Here is a 20,067-nt window from a genome sequence, read left to right on the forward strand (position 1 = left end):
GCTAACCAGGTTGTGGATTCTTGGAACTACCAATTTCTTGGGAGTTGGCTGGTCCCAGAATCCTCTTAATTTTGGACAGAGAAGACATCTGCCAGCAGGTGGCGCCAAACTGCAGCTAAAACAAGATTGAAAGCGTGTAACCCAAATCTGGAGTCCCTTGGCTGACTGCTGCAGATTCCCCTGGGGGGGAGGGGGGGGGTTGGAATGGATTTTGACCACATTTTACCAAGGTTTAAAATGTTTTCTTTTAATTTTGTGTTTTTCACTGTATATCATTTTTTTGATACTGATCTCTCTTCCCCCTCACGCTTTCATAAAAGCAAAATCCTCTTTGGATTTCTTTCGGTTAGCAAAATCAGGTACAAGTATATGTCTTCCATAAAAGGGAAGTGGTATAACCGTGAATTTTTTAAAAGAAGGGGAAACTTGTATTTACTTATGATTTTATTATTTATTATTCAATTTATTATTATATTCATTTACCAATTATTCTAATGTTTTCTTTTTATGATTCTATAAATTATCATCCTTTTACTATCTTATTTTATTATTTTATTCTATCATTTATTTTATTCTTTTATTATCTTGTTAGTTTATATTTTACATACCAGTAATAAGTCAATTTTTATCAGTTATTATTTGAACATCTTGCAAAAACCACTCTGCCAGATCATAGGGCATAAAATTGACAAGTCGTGGTCTCTGATTTTAGAGAACTTATGTATAATTTTTGTTGTATTTTATATGATCACAACAAATCTTCTCTTATGTAATTTTCACAATGTTAAGAAAGTGTGAGAAAAATAATTTACATTTTTTTTCCTACTGAGAAACAATAGAGCTTATTTGCTGTCCCAGTGGTTGACCTAGTTGTAGACACTTGGTTGCTGCTGGCTGATTTATCATCTTCCCTTGTTTACAGATCATTGCCCTAGTTAGAAACCCTGTTTCCATGTAGCTTGGTTCTAGAAGCTCACTCTACCTTCTGTCACAGACTTGTAGCCATATCCTGCTACCCAGAGACAGAAACTGATTCTCTCCTAGTTTTGCTGCTACAGTTCTGTGTTACAGCCCCCTGTGAAAACCATGACCCCATTGGTTCTCTGCGTCCAAACACCTGTGCCATCTCCATCATGTACGGTCGCCCAGTCGCCCATCATCATGTCCAATCGCCCAAATTCCTTTTAACCACTAACTGTTGGGACTGATGTAGGAGATACTGGAGAGGAGAACATCGTGTTTCTGCTGTTGGGCCTTTACGTTGTCCTAGAGCACTAATGTCGTAAGTAGGGTTATCTATTCTATATTAAATCCAACAAATTTTTATTGAGCCCTTATTCTTTGACAGATATTGGGCTGGGAAACAGGGCTTTGGGTTTATCAATCTACAGAATATCTGCTCAGCTACATGTGGTTAAAATTGGCTGTGGTGGAACTTTATATAACTGGTGTACTTATGACCTTGTGTATTTATGACCTTGTTTCCGTAGAAGAACGTATTCAAGGTCCAAAAGGTCAGCATGACGTGTTGCCTCAAGAAACCTGGAGCCATGGGACGCCTGGGTGGCTCAGTTGGTTAAGCAGCTGCCTTCGGCTCAGGTCATGATCCCAGGGTCCTGGGATCGAGTCCCACATCGGGCTCCTTGCTCGGCGGGGAGCCTGCTTCTCCCTCTGCCTCTGCCTGCCTCTTTGTCTGCCTGTGCTCGCTTGTTCTCTCTCCCTGTCTTACAAATAAATAAATAAAATCTTTAAAAAAAAAAAAAAAAAAAAAAAAAAGAAACCTGGAGCCACATTTTTTGTACTTCCAGCTCCCCAGTTACTATCTGGCTGTGTACCAGCTGTAGGATATTGAGAAAATTACTTAAATCTCTGTACAATGGTTTTCACATGTGTAAAATAAAGACAATGGCTCCTACATCATAGAGTTACCATGAGGATTAAAGAAGGTATAGTTGTAAAGAGCCAGGAGTAATGCTTGGCATATGGCAGATGTGAAATGTGTTAGTCAAATAGAAAAATGTATTAAAAAACCTTTTGGAATTCAAGGACCTCTTGAACTGAAGACTGCTTTTGTTTTTAACATCACATGAATGTAATTAATAACCATTATGTCTTCGTTCATTTAAAAAAGTCCTGGGATTTTTTTAAAAAATGGTTTTACTTATTTATTTAACAGAGAGAGCGAGACCACAAGTAGGCAGAGAGAGAGAAGGGGAAGCAGGCTCCCTGCTGAGCAGAAAGCCTGATGCAGAGCCCTGAGATCATGACCTGAGCTGAAGGCAGACGCTTAACCCACTGAGCCACCCAGGTGCCCCTTAAAAAATGTCCTGGGATTTTAACCCTAGGACCAGTTACCTAAAAAACAGAAAAAATAAATAGAAAACAAGATTATGTATATGTGGCAATGCATTATTTTTTATTTTAAAAGTCCCATAAAACGAATACCTATGAGAAAGGTTGAGGAGTGTGGATATTTTGCTTGACTCATCCATTCTTTAATTACTGGATAATATTTGCTGTAATCTTTGGCTGGGCCAAATCCCTATTGATTTTGATTTTCGAATCCACAGCTTGTTGATGCTGTATCCGGGGAACTGAGGTTCCAGATGGTATGCTTTTCACATGGGAGAAGCCCACCATTATAGCCTCCAGTCTTTCTATCATGACACCTGCCTTGACTGTAGGTGTGTTTATCACCATGGAAACCTATACTTACACCTACACCACTATCTCCAATCTGGGCTAAGTATCATTTCTCAAAAGTTTGTTCTAATGATTCATCATGTTCAAGGCCTTTTGCTCCTTTAAATAAGACATCATTTTCTTGTCTAATCTCTCTTGCTATTCATACTGGCATTTCCACATGATTTTAGCAGTTTTCAACCACACTTTTACATGTCCATGAAATCTAAGTAATAATTATCAGAGTTGTTAGAGGCAGTCAGGACATTCCACAATGAAGGAAACTGAAGCTTGAAAATTATGTTTTCCCAAAACAAATGAACAAATTAAAAAAAAAAGAAAGAGAGAGACAAACCAAGAAACAGACTCTTAAGTATAGAGAATGAACTGGGGGTTACCAGAGGGGATGGGGTGGGAGACGGGGGAAATACGTTGAGGGGATTAGGAGTGCATTTTTTGTGATGAGCACTGCGTCATATATGGAACTGTTGAATCACTGTATCATACACCTAAAATTAATATAGCACTGTATGGTAACTACACTGGGATTAAAATTAAAAACTTAGTAAGATTTAAAAATTTATGTTTTCCTTTACGTAATACAATTTGTTGGTGCAAACTGTAGAATTTCCAGGGTTGGAACCTGGGTCTCTTGACTCTGCTCAATACTTGTTTCATTATATTGAATGTTCTTTGTCGACCTGCTCTCCTCATGGTTGTCACCTTCACTGTGTGACCCTGACATACGTTTACCTCAAAGAGATCCTAGGCTGAAAGGGGTCACACCTGAAGGGAATGAAGTTTATGAAGAAAAAAAAAAAAAAAAACACCACGAATCTCCTCATTTCTAGCATCCCTTAATGTGAAATTCAGTGTTCCCACCTTAAATTCTGTCCCTTTGGAGCAGTTTAAAAATTATCTTTGGGTATTTTATATTTTATAATGTTTTCTTTCTTTGGGAAAGAAAGAACCCAAGAGAGGGAGAGAGGGGGAGAGAGATGTGTTAAAGCAGTTTTTGAAAATTAAAATTTTAAACCTTTTATTTTTATTTTATTTTATTTTTTTAAACTTTAAACCTTTTAATGACCAATATTTTCTTATCACTAACCCTAATTCTGTCAGCTTTGAGATATTTACTGTGAAACAAGTTTGCTGAAAGTTACAGTTAAGCAAAACTTCCCATGAAATCTACAAATATTCCTGTGACTCGTGGACAATCACACTTGTATCATTAATCTAGAAGATTAATCTCTTTGCTTTAGTGAATTCTTCTCCTTTTTAAAAAAGATTTATTTATTTATTTGAGAGAGAGCAGGGTGGGAGGGGCAGAGGGAGAGGGAGTGAGAATCTCAAGCAGACAGTGCAGTGAGCCCAGAGTCACCCCCCGGGGTGGATCTCACGACCCTGAGATCATGACCTGCACAGAAATCAAGAGTCTGAAGCTTAACCAGCTGAGCTACCCAGGTGCCCCTAGTGAATTCTTCTTAATGAAACGAATATAATTTACTTTCTGTTCATTTAGTATTGATTGGTGGCATAAAATGAAACATCTTAGGTCCGTGTTGAAGAAAAGTTTCTGATAGTTTGTGTCTCCCCATATATTTTGAGACATTTGGTATAAAATCACCTTTTGTGGGATAAGTTTCAAGGGATTGAGGTTTTTGAAATCCTTGCCAAATTCATAGGGTAGTGTGTTGGGTGTGGAAAGAATTGGAGTGGCAGTTTGGAGACCTGAGTCCAAGTCCTATACTGCCCCTTAATTACTGTGAGACCGAGGACAAGACAAGTAACACCTCTGAGTCAGACCCTTGGTCTGTAAATGGGCATCATGCTTCTTCTAGGGTTTCATGAAGATCAAGTTCTTGTTATCTTATATCTGTATATTAAAATATCTTATAGCGATATATTAAAATCCTAAAGTGATCTATAAACATAATGTACAATCACCATTCAATTAATTAAGATGCTAGTGTTTGTTCTTTGAGTTCTATTTTCAGGCTTTAAGAAAAACTGATATTCAAGGTGAGGAGAAATGGAGGAGTGAGTTTTTATATCAGAGTTAAGTAAGTACCCATTCGCACCTTCTCTTTCTTTGGGTTTCTAGACCTAGAAACTGAACTGTGTCAAAGGTTAAAAAATCCTCTTTTTCTGATATGTCCGAGACATGATTATCTGTATTGACTGAATTTCCTGTTTTTGCTTTAATGGCCTGGAAAATGGTTTCAGTGCATATAAATTTTTATTTATTTTATTTTTTAAATTTTTATTTATTTATTTATTTATTTATTTGACAGAGAGACACAGTGAGAGAGGGAGCACAAACAGGGGGAGTGAGAGAGGGAGAAGCAGGGAGCCCAATGCAGGGCTTGATCCCAGGACCCTGGGATCATGACCTGAGCCGAAGGCAGACGCTTAACGACTGAGCCACCCAGGCGCCCCGCATGTAAATTTTTATTAAGGTTGCCTTGTTTCAAGTATTCGTTCTCTCTCTTTCTCTCTCTCTCACACACACACCCCTATCCCTCTAATATGGTGAATGCTTCCAAACACTATTAAATCCCTCTAATCCTGGTGGAGATTTAGGTCCATGCCCTGGGGTAATTATTTCCATCTTCTGCTTTATGTGGGAACTGAGGGGTCTTCTGTGAATGTGTCGCATGTCTTCTCTGTGGCTAAGGTGTTGGTTATATGCCAGTGCAGGTCAGTGCGGACCTGACAGACATTAAAGATGGAAGAAGGTCTCTAAGATAGAACTCCCTTGAAGAAAAGATGGCTTCGGGGCACCTGGGTGGTTCAGTTGGTTGAGTGACTGCCTTCGGCTCAGGTCATGATCCTGGAGTCCCTGGATCAAGTCCCTCTTTGGGCTCCTAGCTCCATGGGGAGTCTGCTTCTCCCTCTGACCTTCTCCCCTCTCATGCTCTCTCTCACTCTCTCTTTCTCAAATAAATAAAGAAGATCTTAAAAAAAAAATAAAAAGAAAAGGAAAGATGGCTTCTACCATCAGCTACACTTGACTGCAGAGGTTAGATATCCTAAGGGGCATGGAGGTCTTGAGTGTGGACTGCTCATTCATCCTGGCAGGTCAGGGGTAAGCGCTGTAGGGAGTGATTGCTCTGAGATGAATGCTGGAATGTCTTGGGGCTCTGCTGTGGGATCCCACAGGCAGTGAAGGGTTAACTCAGCAGGCTTAGGATGCCCAAACCCTGCACATTCCAAAAAAGGAACTGGCCCTTACCCAGCTTCTGAGTAAGGCTACCTCTAAGCCTTGGAAGATCCTGCCTGATTAGAAGGCCTTTCTAGATGCCAGAGAGTTTATTTAACAATGGGATTTCTGGGGAGGTCCTTGGGCTACCCTGTATCAGTGTGGCCTCTGAAGGGGCTGGAAATTGAGTAACTAAGGTATGTCACATGAGTCCCTCTGGCAACATAACTGACCCCCCAGTAAAAACACTGAACATCAAGGTTTTGTGAGTTTCTCTTATTGGAAAAATGATATGTGGTGACAAGTCATTTCCAGGAGAAGTCAGTCCCAATTTATATGATTCTACTGTGCTTCATCTCTTCTATACCTGGAATTTCATCTGTATCCATTCACTATAAAAAAAACCCCATAACCATGAATATAGCAGCTTTTCTGAGTTCTGCGAGTCCTTCTGGGGAATCCTTGAACCTGAGGATGGCCTTGGGGCCCCCAACACACCTACACAGAGCAGAGCTCCAGGAAGAGAGGAAAGGGTGTTTGTTTCCTTTTTCATTTTCCCATACAACTTCCAAGTCTTGTAGCATCTTGAGACTTGAGATTATGTGCAGCCTAATGCAGAAGCATTAAATTATGGTGGATAAGGTCTGTGTATGTAGTTTCAGAGGTAGGGGTTAAAGAATTAGAAAAATTAGTGTGTAAGTGTTAAGGAGACTTCTCGGATACCTATATATATTTTTATGTTTCAAAGTTATTAAATCTCCTGGACAATTACAAGTCTATAACTATGTTCTTTCAGTGCTGTGTATAAATAAGCCCCCTTTTATGTCAGGCAGTGATGTTCTTTTTTCCTTTCTGGAGAGCTTTCAGCTGCTTCTTGCCTGGGACATGTGTTGCAGCATGTTACCCACTGTGCCAGGTTGTACCTCCCACCTGAACAGGAACATCTTGGCCCTGCTGGGTGCCGTGTCCCTGCAGGCATGAGCCTCACAAATGATAGGATCGGGAGCTGTGCCCTGTGTTTTCTTTACAGACTTGCCATTTTGCCGATGCACTCATTGCAATTAGGTCATTTTTTTCCTGAATGCTTTTGTTTTAGTTGGCTGATTTATTAAATTCATTGTCTTATTGAAAAGTAGGGGGAATTACTGTTCACCTTTGAAAGGACTGATAGCATTCTCTCTCTCATTCTGAGTACTGTGGGTGACTCGGAATCCCGATAGGGACTCTGAAGCCTTTGGGGGAAACGCGGACTTGATCATCTCTATGTTTTCCTACGTCATTAAAGTTCTTGGATATCATGAATTTCATTTTTACATCTTTATTTCTTCATTATACTAGCCACATTTATTGAGGGCTTAATATGAACCACTTTTCAACCTGTATAAATTGAGTATTTACTCCTTGTAACAAATCCTCATTATTATCACCATTTTACAGGTAAGGAAATGGAGGGATAGGGTACATAGCTGGGGGGCGCCTGGGTGGCTCAGTCAGTTAAGCATCTGCCTTTGACTCAGGTCATGATCCCAGGGTCCTGGGATTGGGTCCAGCATCCGGCTCCCTGCTCAGCAGGAAGCCTATTCCTCCCTCTGCCTGCTGCTCCCCATGCTTGTGCTCTCTCTCTCTCTCTCAAATAAATAAACGAACAAATAAATAGCCTTAAAAAGCCCCACACAGCTAGAAATAGGTAGAAATTATTTTGCATTCAGGCAGTTCAGGGCCTGACCTTTTTATTGTGCTTTGATGCTGCCTTCTCAAACAAGCAAGTTAGAGCCTGTGTGTGTCTTTAGTTTGATATGTTCGTTGGATGAGATGAATAGAAGAAGAAGGTATAAGCCTGGCTGCTCTGACCTGCCAGGACCACTCAGCTCTGGTCTGAGTTGTCACAGAGCTCTCGGTCTGGTCACTTTTTTGTGCCCTGGAAACTGACCACCCGGAATTGCGGAATATGGTTTTATATGATACAACAGACCACTCCTGAGGCTATAAATGGCTCCCGAGGGCTTTTCTATGGATGTACACAAGAAAACAAAGAAACGGGGCGCCTGGGTGGCTCAGTGGGTTAAGCCGCTGCCTTCGGCTCAGGTCATGATCTCAGGGTCCTGGGATCGAGGCCCGCATCGGGCTCTCTGCTCAGCAGGGAGCCTGCTTCCCTCTCTCTCTCTCTGCCTGCCTCTCCATCTACTTGTGATTTCTCTCTGTCAAATAAATAAATAAAATCTTTAAAAAAAAAAACCAAAAAAAAACCCACAAAGAAACAGGCAAAGGAAAAGGGCTAAAACCAGGTGTGCTATTTAAAATACTTAACAATCACTATGGCATGGACACTGATGAGCCCTGAGTCTGGAACAAGTCTGGAGTGGGGTCCTAGAGGCCTCTGCTGCCATCACATGCTTAGTCACTGGGTGGTGGGGAGTGACTCATGGAGAAAGAACTGGGGCCGTAGTTGAACACAGTTGAGGCGGGGGGAGGTCTCTGGGCAGTGGCTACTTACAGTCCTATGAAATATTTTTGGTATTTTCTTGACATGCACCATCACTATTCTACTCCTGGTAAATTTGTACAACCCAGAAAATGTGCCTCCTCTCTTGGGCAAGCAGCTTGGGTGGTGGAGCGTGGGCTGGACCCCTGGTGCAGGGCATAGCCTGCAGAAGCCCTACAGGCAACATTTCCTAATAACAGTCTTAACAGGGAGTGGGGGAGGAGTGTGCATTTCAGCACTTCCCTGGGGCTGGCATGCTGTTTTCATGCTCATTCCAAAGAGGACATACACTGAACAGAGTCAAGGATCACTGCTTTATTATATTACCTGGGTGGTCATCATTCTAGGTTATTATGGAATGGTATCTTGTTACAATACAGGTCATGGGCACATGTTTTGCTTAAATTATCTCAGGAAAACTCTTTTACAACCTCCATCCCCCAAACTGATGATCTGATTCTCTTGCACAAAAGCCAAATTCTGTATTATGTTAAGTGTGGTACAGGTTGAAATGATCTGAGATTATTTTGGCAGTTAACAATACCAGTGACTAATTATTTAAATTCCTTTTAGGCCTTAGATGCAAATTCGAATTGTTTTGGTACAGGCCTGAGTCACGTCATTCATTCATTCAGCTCTTGCGTTTGGTCCTGGGCTAGGTGCTAACAATTCAGGGATGACTTAAATAGCTCCTGCTCTCAAGACCTTCCTCATAGTCGGCCAAATCATGAGGTAAATGGAAATAGGCAATTATAACACAGAGCAAGGATATGGACCTAAGTGCCACGGAGTGGGTGTTTGGAGAAGGGCTTCTCCCAGAAGGATGAGTAGAAGTCTTCTCAATCGGGCTACACCTTCACCATCCCACGACCCCGGAATCATGACCTGAGCCAAAGGCAGATGTTTAACCACCTGAGCCACCCAGGTGCCCAGATGTTTTGACATCTTAAACAGCTTGCTGGCCCAGGGCTGGCCCAGGGCTTGCTACCTCTTAGAGGTAGCAGAATACTCAGCTGGGATAATGTCTTTTCGTATGCAAACCAAACCATGCTGCATTTACACTCCCAGCTCTCTCCTTATCCCTTTAATGTGAATTTTCTTTCACCGAAGCTTTTTAACTCTCTGTCCTTGATGCAGATACCTGGTGTTTCATCTCGAATGGGAGCCTGGCTCTGGCAAGACATCCTAGGCCCATCACCCTGGAGGACATAGGAGTGGAGGGCCTTGGTCCTTCTAGTGGACATACCATGCCCCCGTTCTCAGGGGGCCGAGTCCCCTCTTTGAGGCAAAGGTGGTCACTTTACAAAAACTCACCGTTGGAACACTTCTTGGGCACCAAGCTGGTACAAGGTATGAGCTTTGCAGCTGTAGGAGATGGTAAAAAATGTATCTTATAAGCTCTCCTCCCTTTAAAGGCTACCAGATGAGTTAAGGAGGAAACACCTGAACTTATCACAGATGTGACCTTTTATAGTTTCAATAACTGACATTAGTCTGATACCTGTTTCTGATCTAAAAATATTCCTCCTGGCTTTTCAGCAAAAGAAATACATACAAATGTCTTAACCACTACATCACTCACCATAGGTTAAAACTGGACACAAGTGCCCATGAACAGCAGAGTTCCACTGCTAATGCAGAGCAGCTGTTTATTTATAAAATGAAATACTACACAGCACTGAAAATTAACAAACTTTAGCTATAGCAACAACATGAATGAATCTCAAAAATATGTTGAGTGAACTAAGCCAGGCACAAAGGAGTAAATACTGCATTATTACATGGATTTGAAGTCCTATGACAGGTGACATTGACCTGTAACATGAGAAATCAGGAGAGTGGTTATCTTTGGGGAGGGGACTATGGACAGTGTCTGGGATAAGGCAGGAAAGGGTGGTTCTAGGGGCTTAAATTTCCATTTCCTGATCCAGACAGTGGTTACATGGGTTTGTACATTTAATAAAATTTGTTGAGCAGTATGCCTATGATCTTACATTTTTTTTTTCTGTGTATATTAAATGAAAATGTTTACTTAAAGAAAAAATTACCTCTGGTTTTAAATGCATTCATTCAGGGGTGCCTGGGTGGCTCAGTCAGTTAAGGGCCTGATTTTAGCCCAGGTCATGATCTCTGGGTCCTGGGCCTGAGCCCCATGTCAGGCTCCCTGCTCAGTGGGGAGTCTGCTTCTCTGTCTCTCTTTGCCCCTCCCCAAGCTTTTGCTCTCTTGTATGCACTCTCTCTCAAATAATAAATAAATTTTTAAAAATGCAGTCATTCAGCAAATATTTAATGTGTACCTACCACATACTAAGTACTGTTCTAGGTGCTAGAAATATGATCTTAAACAAAATAGATGACATCCCTGTCATTATCGAGCTCACGTTCTAGTTCAGAGGAAGGAACAGCAAACAAGATAATTTGTATGGTGATGAATGTTCTCAAGGGGATGAGACAAGGCTATATATTAGAGACTTTGGCTAGAGTGGTAAGAAGCAGCTCTTTTGATGGGAGTGATAAAAAGGAACCAGGCATAGGGAGATCGGGAGGAAGTGCATTTCAGGCAGAGGGAACAGTTAGTACAAAGGCTCTGAGGCAGGATGAACTTGTATTTAAGGGATAAAATAAAGGACAATATGGTTAGAACTGAGGTTGAGGGTCAGAGTATAAGATAAGAGTGGAAGGATCAGCAGGGCCAGGTCATAGAGGTCACATATTAAAACATTAATCTTTGTGTTGGGGCGCCTGCATGGCTCAGTCAGTTAAACTCCTGACGACTTTTGATTTTGGCTCAGGTTGTGAGATTGATCCCCATTTTGGGCTCCATGCTCAGTAGAACATCGTGGTTTTTTTTTTTTTTAAGTCATTTTTTTATTGAGGAGCAACCAGTGATGTGCTGGTAAATATTTAATAACCAGCTCTCGAGGGAGAAAGAAGTCCTGATTTGTAGTGTTAATTGATTTCTCTGGTGTAAATATGTTCTCCATGGCTGATTTCAAGCTACCAAGGTGACATCACTAGGTGGGGAGCTGGGAAGAGATGTACAGATCTGGATCTCCTGAGATGGACAAACAGCTCCCAGTAGGTGTAATTGACAGAAATTTAAAAATTCACCTTTTTATGGGTATGGAGCTATAAATTTTGACGAATGTATACCGTTGTTGTCAGAATTTACATTTGTCAGCATCACTTTGATGAGGTACGATTTGATGATCGGTAGGAAAGGTGGTATAAGTTCCTTCAGCATTTAGGTAATCACGAGATATTTTTTCTAAGTGGAATTTTTTCTTAGACTATAATGTTTTGTTTCAATAATCTGATGGAGGATACTGTCAGGCATTTTGACTGTAGTGGCCCCTGGCTAAGATTCATTAGAAGAAAATAATAAAAGTAATTCAAGAATAATTCTAGTGTCTTTGAAGAATCCCAGTGTCTTTTCTGCTTAATATTCAGATGAAACCTGAAATCAAATTTTCATGGATGGATTAGAATATGGACAATCCATCCACAGAGGACTGAGAGTCAACAGAGTATCTAGGGACAATATTTGATCTGAGAAAATCACGTTTTCAGTTCATCTGGTTTATGTCCTTTTAGTAGAGATGAATCCATTGGTCAAGAGAGTTGTAAGCATCAAGCATACATTGTAATACAAGTGAATAACTCCATTAATAGAACTTGAATTCTAAACCAGAACTTTTGCTTAACCTCCCTGTACTTGAAATATTGTTTAAATACATATTCAAAAAGGAAATGATATTTGAAAATTCATCTTTATAATTATCAAATATGAAAAACCGAGTTAGCATTTATTGAATGCTTGCTCCTTAAGAGCATATCCAGTAATTTACTTGTTTAATCTTTAGCATAACCACTGGAGAGAAGTAACGCTATTATTTTACAGATGAACCTGAATTGTATACCTTGTAGCTATTATGAAAGAGAAGAGGCTTGTTATTATATCACAGCAAGGCAGACTGGAGATTTAACTGGAAATATTTTTATTCCTTTTGAGTTTATCTTATTTTGAGTTACTGGGAAAGCCTCATGAAAATCTAGGTGTCAACTTTCTGTAAAAATTTTCATATAAATTAAATGTTGTTAGGTGTTCTTACATCTGTACCACAGACATGAACAGTTTGAAGATAAGACAAGACCACCAGTGGTAACTTGCTAAAGGAAGAAGGTTTATTGAATACAAAGGACTGACAACATTTTCTGTAGGGCAATCAAATGACTCATCAACTTTGCATGTGACATTCTGTCAGATGAATGGGGGAGATACCTCTATTGACTGCCCACACAGTGCTTATATTTCAGTAACAGAAAGAAAACAGGACAGGCATTTTTTCTTAGGCTTGCTCACTTTTCCAGACATAATGCTCTCTCTTCTTAGAGAGTATTTGGCATGTGCTCTCTCTTGTGTCATAAATTAATTGTTTTGAGATTTCTCTTCCAGGGAGTGGAGCCTGGTGGTAAGTATTTTGCTGCGTTGGTCCACTTCCTCAAGAACTTTCTTAACCACTATGGCTTTGGCCAAATCTAAGAATTAAAATTTAAAAAGGAGATTTTAGAGAGTTGAAAAAAGATGAATAAGATCCTGTTAGCTAAAATGTGGAAGCAGCCCAAGTGTCCACCAAAGGATGAACAGATCAAATATGGCATATAATTCAATGGAATATTATTCAGCCTTCAAAAGGAAGGATATTCTGACACATGTTACACATGGATGAATCTTGAAGACATGATGCTCAGTGAAAGAAGTTATCAGAAAAAAGACAAATGCTGTGTGAGTCTACTTCTACCAGGGACCAAGAGTAGTCAAATGTGTAGCGAGAGAAGTAGAATGGTGTTTGCCAGGGGCTGGGAGGAGGAAGGAATGGGGAACTATAGTTTACTAGTTAGAAAGCAAGATGAAAAGAGTTCTAGAGATGGATGGTGTTGCTGGTTTTACCACAATATGAATGTACTTAATGCCACTGAACTTTCCCCTGAAAATGGTTAAGACAGTAAAGTTATTTGAGACGGAGAGAGCCCACAATGGGGTGAGGGTCAGAGGGAGAAGCAGACTCCCTGCTGAGCAGAGAGCCCAACATAGGACTTGATCCCAAGACTCCAGGATCAGGACCTGAGCCGAAGGCAGATGCTTAACAACTGAGCCACCTCAGTGCCCAAGACAGTAAAGTTTATGTTCTATGTATTTTACCACAATGAAAAAATTGGGAAAAAAGGATGAATAAGAAATTATATCAATTAAAGGAATAACAGCATTTTTAATAGGAAGGACTAGGCAGTAAGCACAAATAGATGAATTTTTGGTGAATTTCGATTTCTTGGCTAGCTAAAAGCCTGGTGACATATTAGTTTAGAATTAGCACATATCACTGAAGTTAGACATCCAGCACATGCTGATATGTGTACTATAAATCTTTATTGTTATCTATTCTTACTAAGCCCTGGGAATATAAAAATAACCAAGCTGGACATTGCAAATGAAATAGTTCAGCATAAAAAGAGAATTTCATTTTAATTACCTCTGACTTGATTTCCCATGTTTCCAGATCCATAATCTTTAGACTTGTAACCTCCAGACTTGCAAGCCCTGTGAACACATATTGTGGGAAACTCACAAAAGAGAATGATTTAGAGAAAACCCTCTTTCTTTCTTTCTTTCTTTCTTTCTTTCTTTCTTTCTTTCTTTCTTTCTTTCTTTCTCTTCCTTCTTTTTAAAGAGTGTATTTATTTATTTTAGAGAGAGTACAAGTGCATGGATGGGGGAAGGGGGGAGAGGGAGAGGGAGAGAGAATCTCAAGCAGGCTCCACACTCAGCACAGAGCCCCATGTGGGGCTTGATCCCATGACCCTGAGATCACGACCTGAGCTGACATCAATAGCTGGACGTGCAACCAACTCAGGCCCCCCCAGAGAGAACCTTTTCAATTCTGGATGCACTCTTGCATTTTCTTTAGCTGTTTGGTGAGAACAGTTGCAGTGGGTTACACAGCTGAACTATTCTGCTTTAGCATCAAGGGGTGATTTTTAAAAAATTTTTTAAAGAGAGAGAGAGAGAGGACAAGCGGGGGGGGGGGGCAAGAGGCAGAGGGAGAAGCAGGCCTCCCACCGAGCAAGGAGCCTGACGCAGGGCTTGATCCCAGCTGGGATCGTGACCTGAGCTGAGGGCAGACGCTGAACCCACTGAGCCACCCAGGTGTCCCAAGAGGTATAATTTTAATTGTCATACCTTGAACATAGGGCTTGTCCCATTTTGGTTTTGTAAGATGTTGTTAATTTGTATCTTGGTGGTCATGTATTATGTTTCATGTTTAGCATTCATGATAATGAATGCAGTCATGTCAGTTTATGTTCACTTTCCAGGGATCTAAGCTTTTCTCCTTTTCCTGAGATCCAGGGACCTCAGGACATCCTTCCTGGATATTATTTCACCTACCCATCCTCTCCACCGATGAGGAGGCAGTAGGTCTCGATCTCCTTTTCCAGGTGGACCTTGATGTCAAGGAGCTGCTCGTACTCCAGCTTCTGGCCCTCCGTCTCGGTTCTGACCTGGTGCAGCTGCTCCTCCAGGGCCCCGATCTGAGCTTGGATCTGGGCGAGCTGCGCACAGTAGTTGCCTTCAGTCTCAGTCAGGGAGCACTCCAGGGAGTGTTTCTGTCAGGAAAGAATGAACCAGAGATGAAGAACCTGAGATACACAGAAATTTGCTCTGATCAGTGACTTTCTTCTCTTGTTAGTTTTGTCTCCAACTGTGTTTGATTTCCCACAGACACATGGTGAAGAAGGCTCTATAGAGTTCTTCAAAAGGAGCGCGTCTCTCTTTTGGGTGGAATAAACCAGAGACATTAATGTTGCTGTTTTAGCTATTCTGTTCTTATGTTCTAGGTTAATTGCGTAAATATACCTGTGGATATATTCTCACCAGGGTGAAGGGCTTTAAAACCAACTGGCACGCATTTAAAACGATACTCTGGGAGATGGTAAGAAATCATCCTCTTCATACCGTGGCTAAGAGAGATTGAAGTTCAATTTCCAATGTTTGGAGATTACGCTTCATTTCGGTCAGTTCATTCCGGGCTGAGGTTGTGGCCCCAACGTCCTCAGAGATCTGCTGTTGCAGCGAAGCACTCTGAAAAGGTAGGTGTGAGGAGGAAGTCTTAGTTTCGTGACCATCCCCAAGACGCAGAGGGGTCATTTTTTTGGACAGGACTCACCTTCTCGTTGAACCAGGCCTCCGCGTCCCGGCGGTTCTGCTCGGCCAGGGCTTCGTACTCGGCCCGCATGTTGTTCAGCAGGACCGTGAGGTCCACCCCGGGTGCCGCGTTCATTTCCACGTTCACGTTTCCGCCGGCCGCACACTGCAGGACCTGCATTTCCTAGAGGCAGAAAAGTGTGCAGCTCAGGTGTGCAGGGATCTCATAGAAAGTCAAGAGGCTCAGCTTTGAAAGGGTTCTTAGCGTTCAGCCCCAGATGTGCAATGACCCTTCAGCCCCAGATGTGCAATGACCCTCCTCTACTTCTTAACATATCCCATTTCACGAAGCAGCCTGCTTCATCATGAGAGTTTTTCAGTTGCTGCAGAGCTCTCCCATGCGGCAAACCCAAATCCCATTTTTATGACCTCAATTCACTGGTTTTAGTTCTGTGGCACAGAAAAATTCCCTTTCTGAATGAAAATCCTTAAGATATTTAATATGAATTGTCCACCATCTCTTACTCTAGCCATTTACAGCCGAAATGTCTCCCCCTTGGTGGACTGGTCTTTGAATCTGCTTAGCAAGCAGGTTTGATGTGTTCTTGGCTCAGCTAGAGCCTGAACACAGCATGAACTGGGGCGGGGGACTGAGTCTGAGTTGTTCTGAACAACTGAAATAAGACTTATTATTATCATGAGTAATAATAATAAATACTTATGTGTATATATTTATACTAATTTATTTGTTTATTTACCAGTAATAAAGGAAGGACACTATCCTCTATAGGATTCCTAGCTGTTTAAGAACCTGTGACCCTTACACAGGGACAGATGGTGTCAGACACAGCTCTATGTGAATTCTGGTTCTGCCTCAGAGTGGTTGGGTGAACTTGAGAAAGTTGCCTAACTTCTTTGAATCTCAAAATGGTTATCTGAAAGTTGAGGATAAAAACCCTTCTCTGAGTGGTTGAAAGAGGTGAAGGAGCTATTAGTAACATGACCAACAATATACCTGGTGTATAAATGCTAAATAAATGCTAGTTATTATGATCATTGTCATCACCGTAGAAGTTGGAATCGGTCTTGCAGTCCAAGTCCACACACGGTTCCATCTGCAGGGTGTGCTGCTGGGATGGCGTGAGGTGGTTCTCTCAGACTGTGGTTGGCAGACCTCACTATGTGCGCTGAAATCCTACTGGTCGGCTTCCGTCTCTACTGCAGAAACCTCTCCTCCCCACCCACGTCCTGGGTTTGCATTGGTCTTTATGACGATCAATAATGAGGTTTTCTTTCCTTCCTGCCCCAAGTCCCTCGAGGGATTCTAGCATTCTTTCCTCCCTGTAGCCCCAGATCTGTTCTACCGTCAGATGTGGTTTTTACTTCAGAGGACTTCACTTCCCCAGTTCAAGCAGAAAAAGATAAAAGAGATACATGTGGGTTTGCCTCTAAGTGAGGCATTAAAAAAAAAAAAATCAGTGGCGTTCAATTTATCAAAACTTTATTGAGTAATTATCATGGGCTATATCCATGCTCGAACCATACAAATGTTGTTCTTTGAGTAGTTATTTTTATAAGACAGGCTCATGACTAATCAAGTGGCATTTTTAGCCTGGTCTCCTGCTTTAAGTATTTGGCTTGACTGTAGAAGCCTTTCAGCTGTTTAAAAAGATCAAGTCCATTTTCAAAGAAAAAAGATCAAGTTCATTTTCAAAGAATAAAGACTTTTTTCCCCCCAGAAAACAGTGGTTCTAAAAGCAATTCCAAAGATGTGTCTGGCATAGTGGCTGTGGGATCCGATTTTAGGATCTAGCTTCCAACAGTGACTGCTTTGAAGTATACTCTTTATTTGGAAGAAAAGATTTTGATGTAACAATTTATTTTCAGTCTCACTATTTTTATAGACACACCTATTAAGAATATGCATTAATATTAAGTGTATATATTTAATGTATGTACAAAGTAAATGTTTAACTGTTTTGAATCTGCCACTATCATATAGGAATTTAGATCTAGTTTTCTTAGGATGTCCTTACGGTAAGTATATTTATTTTATGTAATTAGATGTAATCTCTTAACTGTCCCATTTTAACTTGGCTATAATTATCTAGCCAAATACTACTCTTGTAAACCTGATTGATCTGAAAACAGGATTCTTTTTTCCTTTTTTCCCATGGGAAATCTGATGAGAGAGCAAGGTTGAATCTTGGCAAATTCTTTGCCATTTCTCAAGACAACTCATGCCTCATTGCCCATCTGACAGTAGGTGTCTAGTACCAATTTCTTATCTAAGAAGTCAAACCCATTGTCTTCCACCAGATGGATGGTGTCTGCAGAGGGATAGCAAAATGCACATTGGCAGTTCTTACCTCCTTATGGTTCTTTTTCAGGTAAGTCATCTCCTCACTGAGGGTTTCATATTGAATCTCCAGGTCTGTTCTGCACAAGGTGATTTCATCCAGAACTCTGCGTAGCCCATTGACATCACTCTCCACACTCTGGTGAAGAGCCAGCTCATTTTCATACCTTAAGGAATATGAATGATTTTCCAGTATGTCATATGGTGAAAGAAGTAATCACCAATCAATGATCAAGAGCTAGAATTCTGTAATTTTGAAGTGGCAGATTTGGCCACAAGAGACATTTTCAAATTCTACTGCATAAGAATAATTACTTTCTTTAATTTGAGGCATTTCTTTGGACACTGCTTTTATTGCAGTTTGTGCTTTATGTCTCATAACCAAAATATTTTTTAAAACTAGAATTTATTTCATTTCATTTCATTTCATTTCATTTTTACATTCTGTTTATTTTAAATCTAAGTGTTTTACCAGGGTTGGAATAAGAGTTTGTCATATTTAATGGAGGGCTCAAAAAATAAATTCAATCTAAGGCTTTGTGTTAATTCCCATGTATCTTTTTCACTCCCTGAGTCGACTTACTTAAGTCTGAAATCATCTGCTGTCAGCCTGGCATTATCGATCTGCAGAACAGCATGAGCGTTGCTGGTGGTGGAAGCAATGATCTGGAAATGGGGAGTTTGACAGTTAAAAGGCAATTTAGCACAACCAATAAAAAAAATAAGTTTATTTCTTTTTAAGATTACAGAGTCGGAAGGGGCACCTGGGTGGGTCAGTGGGTTAAAGCCTCTGCTTTCTGCTTGGGTCATGATCCCAGAGTTCTGGGATCAAGCCCTCCATCAGGCTCTCTGCTCAACAGGGAGCCTGCTTCCTCCTCTCTCTCTGCCTGCCTCTCTGCCTACTTATGATCTCTGTCTGTCAAATAAATAAATAAATAAATAAAATCTTAAAAAAAAAAAAAGATTACAGAGTTGGAATAATAAAAATTAATATAGCTACTAGATAGTTTACTAGTGACTAGATAATGACTAGTTGTCATGAGATTCACCAACTGAATCTGCTTAATGCTTATTTCCAATGTCAAATTGAAATTCCCTTTAAGAAATTACACATGGGGGTGGGAGCCTGGATGGCTCAGTCAGTTAAGCATTCGCGTTCAGCTTAGCTTGTGATCCTGGGGTCCTGGGATCGAGCCCCAAGTAGGACTCTCTGCTCAGAGAAGAGTCTGCTTCTCCCCGTCCCTTTGCCCCTCACCCTGCTAGTGCCCCATCACTCTCTCTCTCAAATAAATAAATAAAAATCTTAAAAAAAAAAAAGAAATTACACATAGGGATGAACAATATTTTTAGTATTCAGTAAAGAAAGGAAAAGAACATTCAGAAATAAAACTATGTAAACACGATCGTGAAATGTAGCTTCTTACCTGATTTTTCAGATCATCAATTATCGGGAAATATCTACTATAGTCGTGATCAAGACCACGGCAAGAACCAGGGCCAAATTTCTCGTACCAGCCCTTGATCTTCTGCTCCAGGTCGGCATTGGCCTCCTCCAGAGCTCGCACATTCTCCAGGTAGGAGGCCAGCCGGTCGTTGAGGTTCTGCATGGTCACCTTCTCATTGCCCGACAGGAGGCCTCCCTCATTCAGCGTAAAGCCCGCGCAGAGATTGCTTCCCCCCGCATTTCCTCCTGATGAGCTGCCCCCGAAGGCGCACGAGAAACCACTTCCAATCCCGGGCATGCTGCAAGCGTTGCCAGCTCCAAAGCCGGTCCCCCCGCCGGAGAGCCTGAGTGATCCCGCAGTAGCACGGGGACAGGCCCTCCGGGACCCACTGGAAAGCCGAAGAGACATGGTATCAGGGCAGGAGTGTTGCACAGCTGTCTTGGAGAGAGCCAGAGCACAGTGCCTCCTCGTCTCAACTGTTTTGTTTGCCTTTTTATAGACAATTCTCAAGTGTGTTCTGGATGAAATTCTGCCTACATAGAGTAAAACATGGCTTGCCAGCCTCAGCAAGTTAGCATAATTGGATGATTTTTCCTAATTAGTAACTAACTTAGCTGGGCTGCTTTCTGTAGGAGGGTATTGCCCTCAGGTTGGTGGTTATCTGAGAAATGGGTCTGGGTGGAGCCATGTCAGTTT

At 41.2% G+C, this 20,067-nt stretch overlaps 1 protein-coding gene across 1 annotated transcript; it reads right to left on the reverse strand.

Moving 5' to 3' along the window:
• Positions 1 to 12,544: 12,544 nt before the first annotated feature.
• On the reverse strand, positions 12,545 to 19,842 carry KRT25 (keratin 25). Its single transcript, XM_032321078.1, has 8 exons — positions 19,351 to 19,842; positions 18,510 to 18,592; positions 17,937 to 18,093; positions 15,590 to 15,751; positions 15,379 to 15,504; positions 14,812 to 15,029; positions 13,898 to 13,965; positions 12,545 to 12,905 (listed from the first exon to the last, which is right to left on the reverse strand). Exons 1-8 carry the CDS (start codon positions 19,777 to 19,779, stop codon positions 12,796 to 12,798), a joined length of 1,353 nt encoding a protein of 450 aa, XP_032176969.1. The 5' UTR covers positions 19,780 to 19,842; the 3' UTR covers positions 12,545 to 12,795.
• Between the last annotated feature and the right edge of the window lie 225 nt (positions 19,843 to 20,067).

The sequence above is a fragment of the Mustela erminea genome, chromosome 18 (genome assembly GCF_009829155.1).
Source record: "Mustela erminea isolate mMusErm1 chromosome 18, mMusErm1.Pri, whole genome shotgun sequence".
NCBI lineage: Eukaryota > Metazoa > Chordata > Mammalia > Carnivora > Mustelidae > Mustela > Mustela erminea.

Excerpts from the sequence above, each read along its gene's own strand:
- KRT25 (XM_032321078.1), bottom strand. The coding sequence starts at position 19,779 with ATGTCTCTTCGGCTTTCCAGTGGGTCCCGGAGGGCCTGTCCCCGTGCT. Across the intron at positions 18,094-18,509 it reads GCAGATGATTTCAGACTTAA|GTATGAAAATGAGCTGGCTC; the intron begins GTAAGTCGACTC and ends ATATTCCTTAAG. Across the intron at positions 15,030-15,378 it reads TTCAATCTCTCTTAGCCACG|AAACACTCCCTGGAGTGCTC; the intron begins GTATGAAGAGGA and ends CTTTCCTGACAG.